The sequence below is a fragment of the Neltuma alba genome, unplaced genomic scaffold, assembly GCF_004799145.2.
Source record: "Neltuma alba isolate B1F8T4 unplaced genomic scaffold, ASM479914v2 tig00010438_pilon, whole genome shotgun sequence".
Classification (NCBI taxonomy): domain Eukaryota; kingdom Viridiplantae; phylum Streptophyta; class Magnoliopsida; order Fabales; family Fabaceae; genus Neltuma; species Neltuma alba.
In genome coordinates this window covers 459,912-469,822 of record NW_021635334.1, presented here as the reverse complement: position 1 = coordinate 469,822, position 9,911 = coordinate 459,912, and the positions used below count along the sequence as shown (strand labels likewise).

General features: G+C 32.6%; 2 protein-coding genes across 4 annotated transcripts; both read right to left on the bottom strand.

Moving 5' to 3' along the window:
* Window positions 1–4,273: 4,273 nt before the first annotated feature.
* LOC114756611 (uncharacterized) lies at window positions 4,274–6,755 on the bottom strand. Of its 2 annotated transcripts, XM_028945554.1 has the most exons (7): window positions 6,592–6,755; window positions 6,444–6,503; window positions 6,222–6,353; window positions 5,538–5,690; window positions 5,341–5,427; window positions 5,148–5,226; window positions 4,274–5,056 (listed from the first exon to the last, which is right to left on the bottom strand). In XM_028945554.1, exons 1-7 carry the CDS (start codon window positions 6,628–6,630, stop codon window positions 4,551–4,553), a joined length of 1,056 nt encoding a protein of 351 aa, XP_028801387.1. In that variant the 5' UTR covers window positions 6,631–6,755; the 3' UTR covers window positions 4,274–4,550. The 2 variants fall into 2 exon arrangements, with proteins under 2 accessions (XP_028801387.1, XP_028801388.1); XM_028945555.1 differs by lacking the exon at window positions 5,341–5,427.
* A 131-nt stretch (window positions 6,756–6,886) lies between these two features.
* LOC114756614 (uncharacterized) lies at window positions 6,887–9,077 on the bottom strand. Of its 2 annotated transcripts, none has more exons than XM_028945560.1 (4): window positions 8,890–9,077; window positions 8,630–8,712; window positions 7,213–7,326; window positions 6,887–7,114 (listed from the first exon to the last, which is right to left on the bottom strand). In XM_028945560.1, exons 1-4 carry the CDS (start codon window positions 8,951–8,953, stop codon window positions 6,974–6,976), a joined length of 402 nt encoding a protein of 133 aa, XP_028801393.1. In that variant the 5' UTR covers window positions 8,954–9,077; the 3' UTR covers window positions 6,887–6,973. The 2 variants fall into 2 exon arrangements, with proteins under 2 accessions (XP_028801393.1, XP_028801392.1); XM_028945559.1 differs by having other exon boundaries at window positions 6,891–7,114; window positions 8,793–9,077.
* Between the last annotated feature and the right edge of the window lie 834 nt (window positions 9,078–9,911).

Genomic DNA, 9,911 nt, shown 5'->3' with positions numbered 1-9,911 from the left:
ACATAAGCAAGTCTTTGTCCGTATCATATGCATTATGGTCTGCTCAGAATTCTAGTGTCCTTAGAAACAGAAACGAAATAACAAAAACTAAAAATCAAACACACAATTAAATGCCAAAGGGTCTGTCCTTGGCACTTATTATTTCTCTAAACTCTGTTATCTCAGTAGTCAACTTCTTATGATCTTCCAATAGACCCGATAGTTGAGAATCAATCACTGCAAGTCGCTCTCTGGCTTCTACTCTTTGCTTTCGAGCTTGTTCCAAGGCAATGTCACACGTTTCCAGCTCGGCCTCCTTCACCTGAATTTCCTCTTCTGCTGCCAACACATCACACATGTCAACACCAAAAACTCTAGACCGAACCGAATCAACCCACTCTTTGTCGAACCCAAGCAAGGTTGCATCACATAAGTTAGCCTCCAAGGTTGACTTTTCTGAACTTGTGACGCTACAAGGAGTCTTGGTAGCCAGCACCACCAAAATATCTACCAGCACTCGGTAGGAGCTATCATGCGTTGTGAGCGATGTTCCTGAGGTAGCAATAGTTGAGGATATCGTTCCAGTGCTTGAGCAAGTAAGGCCGCTTCACCATCTATTAGCTCCACAAGTTGGAAAATTTCAAAAGCTCCCAATTTATAAGATGAAGTGCCAGTATCATCAGCAATTTGTGATTCTGTCACAGCCAAAAAAGCTAGCAAAGGGTTCAAAAGAATAAGCCAAAAAAAAAAAAAAGGTGTAATCTGATTCAGCTTACGGTGATGAAGAGAAGTAATGACTTGGGAAGCGATCGCTTTTATAGGCTTCTCTGATTCAGCTTCCTCTTGAATACTTGCGCGATCTCCTGTTTTTGTAACAGTCTGCATACAACAAAATGACTTTTGCACTCTAACAGACGTCGGCATGTGAACATGCAAACTAACTTATGCGGAGAAAGAGTAAAATCATCATACGGAAAACTTCAATTTCTATAATTAGAAGAAGGTAACAAACTTACTAGTGCAGAATCTTTTCCAGAGAGATTATCAATTGGTCCTGTAGATCGTTTCCTTGAACCTGAATTAGTCGATCCAACTACAGTCATGGCATCATCTTTTGCATAATTCTTTTCAAGACCTTGTTGAGTGGTATCTTTGATGCTTTCAGTAATCTAAAAGTGAGACGAAATAAATTTCGGTTTCACATGTTACATAAGTGTAGGAGTACCACCCTCAGCTTTTGCAATGTTGTGAAAGACACGTTAAAAACGCACAAGTGTAGGAGTTCTATTTTTCAATGTCCAAGAATCAAGAATCCAAAAGCTTGTTGGTTAGTCATTGGATGTTGATCAATCATTAAAAAGGATTACAAGCGAGTCTTAACATTTATAACCTTTTCATACATTAAAAAGATATTGATCACCACACTTAAAATCATTTTATATCAGTAACAAACAGTGATTGGAAATGTCAATCTGATTGACTCTAAATTTGTCAAAATTGGAGCTACTGATATTCGAACGGCTTCTTTCTCTGTTTCTTTTGTGCTCTGAATAGCATCACAAGATAAAATTTGTTTAACGTTATTCCCATAATTATAAGTAGGCAAAAAGTAAAAGGAAAAAAGCGTCTAGCAACTTCATAATTCATGGGGTATAGGTATATTAATAAGGATAATGCATTTTTTTCTGGTAACTATAATGCATTTACTTGTTCAGTAATGGGTGATACTTTGGTTTTCTTCCTTGAATCTGAATCAGTTGATTGAACTGCTATTGTGGCTTCCTCTGTTGCATCATCCTCTTGAGAGCCTTGCTCATGTGTTTCCTTCACTAGCAACCTAGAAAACACAAAGAAATTTCTCTTCCAATTGTGTTCCTCCATAAATGAAAACATGCTATGAGTTTAAAATGATGAACTTACTGAACTAACCAATGTAGATGGACCACATTGCGAGCCTCCAACTTGTGAAACAATTGAGGAAGTAACCCACTGCAAAAATACCAAAAGATATGAAAGAATCTGTTGGTGTGTCATGCTTATTTTGCTTCTTGATTTTGATGGCGTCAAATCCCAAACCAAAAAAATGAATAAAGAACTACGTTATCATGTATTGTAATGATCAAACTTGAAAATAACTTAGTCCTCTATGCTAGAACGTACGTTATAGGACAGAGGTCAAAGTTCAATAAGTTCCTAGCACTCGGTAGGACCAAGCTATCATACGTTGTGAGCGATGTTCCTGAGGTAGCAATATTTAAGGATATCACTCAGGTGTTTGAGCAGGTAAAACCGTTTAACCATCTTTCAGCTCCACAAGTTTGAAAGTTTCACAAATCCCCAATCTAGGAGACGAAGTGGCAGCGACGGTGACTTGTTTTCTGTCACAACGAAAAAAGTTAGCAAATGTAGTTGTTCAAAAAAGAGGGGAAAAAACGTATACTCAGAGGTCTCTTGTTTCCTTGAAAACCATAAGTTTAAAGTAATTATTTGTACATTTAACACCTTAAAATATTTTGTCAGTGACACTGTATCTTAAAATATATTTTTATGGCATCGGGAACTCTAAAATATATTTCTAAAAGCACCTAGTATCTCAAATTTAGTGTTCTTACTGCTACCAAGAAAATATATTAGAAGTTTTTTTAGTTGTTTTCAGTTTACTAAAATAACTTTTGATGTATCTAACATTTTAGAGTATTTTTCAATAGCACCCATATCATAAAATAATTTTTTATACAATCTGTTGTCCTTAAAGTATATTGTCAGTAGCAAATAAGCACATGAGCACATTAAACTTAGAATAGTGGGTGGTTCTAAAAATATATTTTAGAGTATTAGATGCCATAAAGACTTATTTTAGTAGAAACTGTTATTAGAAAAATATTTTAAGATGTTGAATGTATAAATAATTACTTTATGATACTGGATTTTACTGAAAATACTTTAGAGTACTGAATGTTACTCATCTAAGTTATTTTACTCACTTAATTTTTTTTAACTTTTTTAATGAAAGACAATTTTTGTGGCTTTATAAAATGTATATGAGGAGGATATTAATTTATTATTGGAATAACTAGCTTTCTTCCAACTCAGCGCCTCCTCCACCATTCAATCATTCATCCATTTGGCCCTTTATGGCACTGCGCACGACGTCGTCTAGGGAGCCGACAGGCAACGGAGGAAAAGGGCAAAGGAGGGAAGTCCAATTCGAAGAGGACCAGGGAAGCTTGAGCCCGTTTTCTTATACGGGCTCGGGTCACCCGCATGTCATCCCTTCAGATCATGACCAGGGAGAATTATAATCAAATTCTGGGAAAAAAAAATAATTTTTAAAAGGTCTCACTAGCAGACAAGTTTTAGAGTGAAGAATAACAATCTTTATGACTTATTTTGTAATTTTTTTTTTAGGATCTCATTATAATTGTCCCTTATGATTATAGAAGGAATAATGACAAAATAAGTAAAAAGCAAAAAAAAAAAAAATAGAGAAAGAGGAAAGAGGGCTGAGAGAACAGAAAACTAAGAAGGATGATGAAGGAAAGATTAAAAATCTGAAATTGAGAATTCGATAAGCAATATATAACACGAAGAAACAGACTATCAACAAAAGCAAGTTCTAAGATTTTTCTTTTAAAAAATTAGCACAGCATTAGCCAATTAAAAAAAAGTTCTATCCAAACTGTTTTTCTTTTTAACATATATAACATAAAGATATATTTTATTGTGAGAAATCAGAGTATGATGGAATTCTTGATCTCTGCTTTATTAATAAATAAAAGATACTTACCCCTTCCTCTGTTATGCACCGCTTCTAAATAATTCATATATATATATATATATATATATCAATAAAATAGTTAAAAAGTATTAAATATATTCTAAAATTCAAGTGATTTTTTAATATTATTTTTATTAAATACCATGAACTTCAACATTATTAATTTTTACTTTCTCTCACTACCTTTATTAAATATTTAAATGTGGGCATATTTAAAAAAATATATTTAATATTTATTCAAACTATTAAAATGTCATGTAAAAAAATAATTTTTTTATTCATACAAATATTATAAATTTTCAAATAATTTTTAATTATATTAAAATATTTCATATGTTAAAAATATGTTATTTTCTAATTTATAAAATAACTTTTTAATTTCGTAATAAATTTATATTTATGTAATAATTGGAAATACAACTATATGGTTCAAATCAAAGAGAACCAAGCGGCCTTCCCCCGGGGGAAGTTCTCTATCCATTGCAATCACACCCAATGAAAATATAAAGAGAAGACTTATAATGAGAATCAGTTTCCGATTTAAAACTCAAAGTTGCAACAAAATATGCATCCATCAAATATGTATTCCACAAATACATCAGTTGCAGATCATCCATGAAAAATAAGGTCTGATTTATGAATACATGAGAGTGATAAATAATGTTTGGATATACATACATACATACATATATATATATATATATATATCTCGATCGTAGGCATCATGGTACCCTCCTCTGGAGTCTTACTGGAATCGAAAACCAATAACAAAGCACAATAATGTAAAACACACCTAAATGCCAAAGGGTTTACCTTTGGCACTTGCTATGTTTCTGATCATGGTCATGTTCTGAAACAGTTTCTTGCAATGTTCGGAGAGATCCAACAACTGAGAATCAATTTCTCCAAGCTTGCCCCCCATGGCTTGAATCTCCTCTTTTGCTGCAGAGATATCAGATATGTCAAAGCCAAAAACTTTGGCACGAGCTGATTCAACCCAGTCTTTGTCGAACCCAAGAACAATTGCTTCACTTAAGTTTGCCTCCAAGGTTGATTTTTCTGATGTGGTAATCGTATAAGGAGTCTTGGTGGCGAGCATGACCAGAATATCAACCAGTACCCTGTAGGACCAGGCTATTATACGATGGGTTCGATGTTCACGAGGCAGCAATAGTTGGGGATATCGCTCTAGTGCTTCAGCAAGCAAAGCTGTTTCTCCTTGTTTCAGCTCCACAAGTTTGAAAATTTCAAAAATCCCCAGTTTAGGAGACGAAGTGCCAGCATAAGCAATTTGTGATTCTGTCAAAGGTGAAAAAGTTAGCAGATGGATCAAAGACCCAAAAAAAAAAAAATGTAGTACTATAATGATCATGTAAAGAAAGACACTTACGATGATGGAGAGAAGGAATGACTTGGGGAATGATTGATTCCTCTTGAACATTTGAGTGATCTCCTGCTTCTTTAACAGTCTGCATCGAACGAAATTAAAAGGGGAAAAAACATGCAGCAGTATCTAATTGGTTCTCTTTTAAAATGAGTAGTTGTTTATGACTGTACTGATAGAGATAGCTTAAAACACATACAAGGGCTCTTATGAATGGAGCTGCCATTGGTGATGTGTCTGTAGCAGAAGCTTTTTCATCAATTCCTTTTTCTTTTTCCTTAGCACTCTAACAGACATCAAGATAACATGTGAGCATCTAAACTAACTCGTGCAGAATAAGGGGAAAAAATCATACAGAGTACTTCGATTTCCATGATTAGAAAACGGTAACATTACTAGTGCAGAATGTTTTCCAGAGAGGTCATCAATTGGTCCTGTAGACTGCTTCCCTGAATCTGAATTAGTTGATCCAACTGCTGTCACGACATCATCTTCTACATAATTCTTTTCAAGACCTCGTTCTGTTGTATCTTTGATGCTCTGAGTAATCTAAAAGTGAGAAGAAATAAGTTGTACTTACCTATGTCCTATAGGTGCTAGAGTACTACCCTTAGGTTTTGCTAAGTTGTGAGAGACACTTTGTATCTTGTAGTTCTATTTTTCAGTGTTCAAGAATCAAGAATCCAAAAGTTTCTTGTTTAGTCATTAGATGTTGATTAATTGTTAAAAAGAAATGCAAGTTGGTCTTAACTTTTATAACCTTTTTACACTTTAAAAAGTTCCTGATCAACACACTTAAAATCATTTATATTGATAATAAATAGACATTGGAAATGTCAATCGAATTGCGTCTAAATTTGTCAGCATTGAAGCCATTGATAGCTGCGAAGCATGTTTTTTAACAGCTTCTTTCTCTCTTTCTTTGGATCTCTGGATAACATCACAAGATAAGATTTCCCATAATTATAACTAGGCAAAAGTAAAAAGGAAAACAATGCATCTAGCAACTTCATAATTCACATGATATCTTATATAATAGTAAGGATAATGCTTTTTTTCTGGTAATTATAATGCATTTACTTGTGCAGAAATGGGTGATACTCTAGTTTGCTTCCTTGAATCTGAATCAGTTGATTGAACTATTATTGGAACTTCCTCTGCAGCATCATCCTTTTGAGAGCCTTGCTCATGTGTTTCTTCCGTGCTGGCAACCTACAAAACACAAAGGAATTTCTCTTTTCAATTGTGCTCCTCCATAAATGAAAGCATGCTATGAATTTGAAATGAACTTGGTAAACTTGCCAATTTAGATGGACCAAATTGCAAGTGTCCGACTTGTGAAACAACTGAGGAAGTAACACCCTACAAAAGTACCAGAAGATATGTGAGTATCATGTTGTTTAATTATAATCCTTAGATCCTTTAATATTTTGTGAAGATTCAACTATACAATAATCATCCTATCTGCTAACTCCTCTCGGCATTTCATGCTTATTTCACTTCTTGATTGTGATGGCTTCAAATCCTAAATCAAGCAATGAATAAGGAAAAAGGCACATGTTTAAGCCATTAATTTAGAATGCATTCCTAATTCTTTATTTAAAAAATGTCATAAAACACCAATCAATAACCAATGGGAACTCTTTTTGGTGAGGAATGATTAATGTTTCTGATGAGTTTCTTGGTGCTAAATCAGCTACCATAGTTGCTGGCACTACATCCTCTAAGTTGGGACCACCTTCAGCTTTTTCTTTTGATATGATATCAATACTCTGAATACCACAAAATAGAAATAAGTATCAAATATTGTAATGATCGAACTTTGAAAGAACTTAGTCCTCTATGTTATAACCTACATTATCATCAAATGGTACATTGGTTTTCTGAGAAGCTTTAATGGTTTTTGTTTCTGCAAGATCCTCTTGTTGGAGCTGCATAGCTGATTCACTTGTTTTGTGTTCATCCTCCAACTCCTAGTTAAAATATTAAATAATTAGAAGAGAACTATTTTGACACATTTCTATTCCTATCATGTTGAAATCACCTAAATAATCTATATATATAAACTTACATGTAAAGACGTCCCTCTCAGTTGTGATTTTGTTGCTAAAGTTCCTGATGCTTTTTTCTCTAAAGGTAGAGTAGGGTCTTTAACTTGAATTTCAAGTGATGTTTCCTCTGTGATCTACAACAGAAAAAAAAAAGATATCCTTAGATTAGTTTTTCTTTTATATAAATATATATATATATATATATATATATATTGTGCATGTAAATCTGATCTTTCAACTCAACAACATATAATAGATATTTATGATTTTTGTTTTCACATCCTCAATAATTAACTTTATATTTTTAAATGAGTTGATGAAGTTATTATCTTAACTTCATCAGATATTGCTGCCTGTTAATTAAAACTCCTGTTCTTTTTTCTACTAAGCTCAATATACATATGATTCCTAAGCTATAAGTTTCCAATTAATATGTGCTACTAAAATCACTGTTCTTTTTTTCCCCCTCGATCCACAAGAATCCATGTTCTTGTCAATAATATATAAGAGTTCAGTTATGTGGTTTTTTGCTTTACGTCTCCACATACCACTACTCTGAAGTTGGATGCATTCCAACAGCCTTTTTCTCTGTTTCTGAGCTTTGAGTAAATATCAAAGGACAAATTTTGTTCAAGAAATTAGATAAAAACCAGTATCGTAGATGACAGAAATTATATAAACAAATTTGAAAACAGTAGCAAACAAATACAAATTTCTTTCATTGATATCACACATAGGAGGGAGCTTCTTTCATTACTATTATTTGTTATCATTTGTTTGGGAATTATATAAGCTAACATAAACTAAGTTTACTATCATTTCTTTCAAATTTTGTTCCACAAAATTAGATAAAAATGTTGCCACTGGTGATATTCACAAAAGAATTGATCTTAACGCAAATGACAACTTCTTTTAAGTTAATGTACCCTTTAGTCCTATTTATAAGTTTCAAATTTGAGAAGAGGTATAGTTTATTTTTGTAAGCTTTAATTTGGGTTTGTCTAAACATTTAATGTGTTTTTTCTTAGCGTTGTCCTTAATTATTTTTTTCCTATCACATGTCTCCACACATTTCTTTCATCCATTTTTTCATTTATTAATTACAAGAAAACAAAAATCTATTTCTAACCTATTTATTGTTTTTAACTAATTGTTTGTTATTCGTGAATTAGTTATTTGAAATTTATAATAAAGAACAGAGGGAGTAATGTTCAAGCATATTTATTTATGCATTAGTTTCTCTTCTTTCTTTTATGTGCAAATAATAAATAGGAATCCTAAAAAAAATACTATGATATTTCTAATGTTTTCCCAAAAACCTTTGCATTAATTGTAGCAATCAAAATTATGAACAGGTTAAATTCGCTACTAAAAGAAAATACCCAAAAAAGTAATGATTTTTTTTTGTTCTTCTGGTGATTAGTTTGATATATATACCTCTGCAAATTCTTGCCAAACACTTGCTGTTGCTTGATTTTCTGAATCCCCACTTTTAGGCTCTTCTTGAATTTGATTAGTTTCTGCAATAGAATTTTTAATATCATATTAATATTCATAAAAGTAGCTAGCAATTATCAAAATACTTTTCCTGGATTTATACCTTGATATTTTGGGCAATCTTTCACTTCACATTGCAGATCCTTAAAATCAATCCCCTCACAAATAGGAATAAGCTTTGGGAGTTTTCCAAGTGTTACCTTTGACAGTTTTGGAAATACTTCTCCCATTTTTGCCATCTTCTGCATATTGGCTTGTTTGCATATAAATATTTGCTCAAGCTCTGAGGCTTCTTCTATTTTCAAAACCTTCAACTTTGGAAACAGCCCACATGTTGAGATAGAGAAGAGGAATTTCAAGCTATTACAACACTTGATGTTAATTCCCTCTAACTCTGGGAAACAAAGTTGATGCAAATGATCCCTATCGCACTCTTCAATGATATCAACTAATTCGTCACATTCTTTTATACTTAAATAGGATAATTGTGGGAGGTTTTTCACTATTGAGACACAGAATATTGCTGTTAGCTTTTTACATGCTGTGATGTCTAGTCTCCAAAGATTGGGGAGGCTCAAAATATATTTGGGACCCCTGCATATATGCCTCAACTCACTGAGATTTTCTAGCCACATCTCTTCTAAACTTAGCATCATGGTTGGACCTTCAATTTCCACTCCTTCCAAATTAAGAACCTCTTCTATTTTGGAGTCTCTTACCCCAAGATTTGTCAGCTTCTGCATATCCTTGATAATTTTCATCATGTCCTAATAAAAATAAATCAATTCAAAATTTCAGCATGAATTCAAATTACCACATTAACAAATTGTGAAAAATCCCAATACTGTTATTAATGTATAGATGTCTCAATATGCATTGAGTTATATAAAGAGAAACTTTATTTATTGATGCCTGGAATGCTTACAAGTTAAAGACACATACATATTGATTATACCTAATTATATCGACTTGAAATCATAAAATGTACATATACATGAGAAGCTAATTAATCCGTAGTTAATTTCTTCTATAGATAAACTTATATATGGTGCAGGTTTCTTTCAAACTATTTACCAAAAATTTTTAAATTTTTAAGGTCATTGCTTTTTTCAGTTAACATCTTTTGTAAAAGTCTGATGAAAAAAAGCAATTTTTTTTATAAATGAAAACTAAATTGTTAATTTCTATGAATCAAAATTCAGTAATTTTTTCGGCCAAAAAA

Bases quoted from the DNA above. Each gene is read 5' to 3' on its own strand.
- LOC114756611 (XM_028945554.1), bottom strand. From the start codon at position 6,630: ATGAAATGCCGAGAGGAGTTAGCAGATAGGATGATTATT. The intron at 5,227-5,340 runs GTATGTGTTTTA...CGTTCGATGCAG, and splicing joins CTCCATTCATAAGAGCCCTT to ACTGTTAAAGAAGCAGGAGA. The intron at 5,057-5,147 runs GTAAGTGTCTTT...CACCTTTGACAG, and splicing joins CATTCCTTCTCTCCATCATC to AATCACAAATTGCTTATGCT.
- LOC114756614 (XM_028945559.1), bottom strand. From the start codon at position 8,937: ATGCAGAAGATGGCAAAAATGGGAGAAGTATTTCCAAAACTGTCAAAG. The intron at 8,713-8,792 runs GTATAAATCCAG...ATTCTATTGCAG, and splicing joins AGATTGCCCAAAATATCAAG to AAACTAATCAAATTCAAGAA. The intron at 7,115-7,212 runs GTAAGTTTATAT...TATTTTAACTAG, and splicing joins TGAGAGGGACGTCTTTACAT to GAGTTGGAGGATGAACACAA.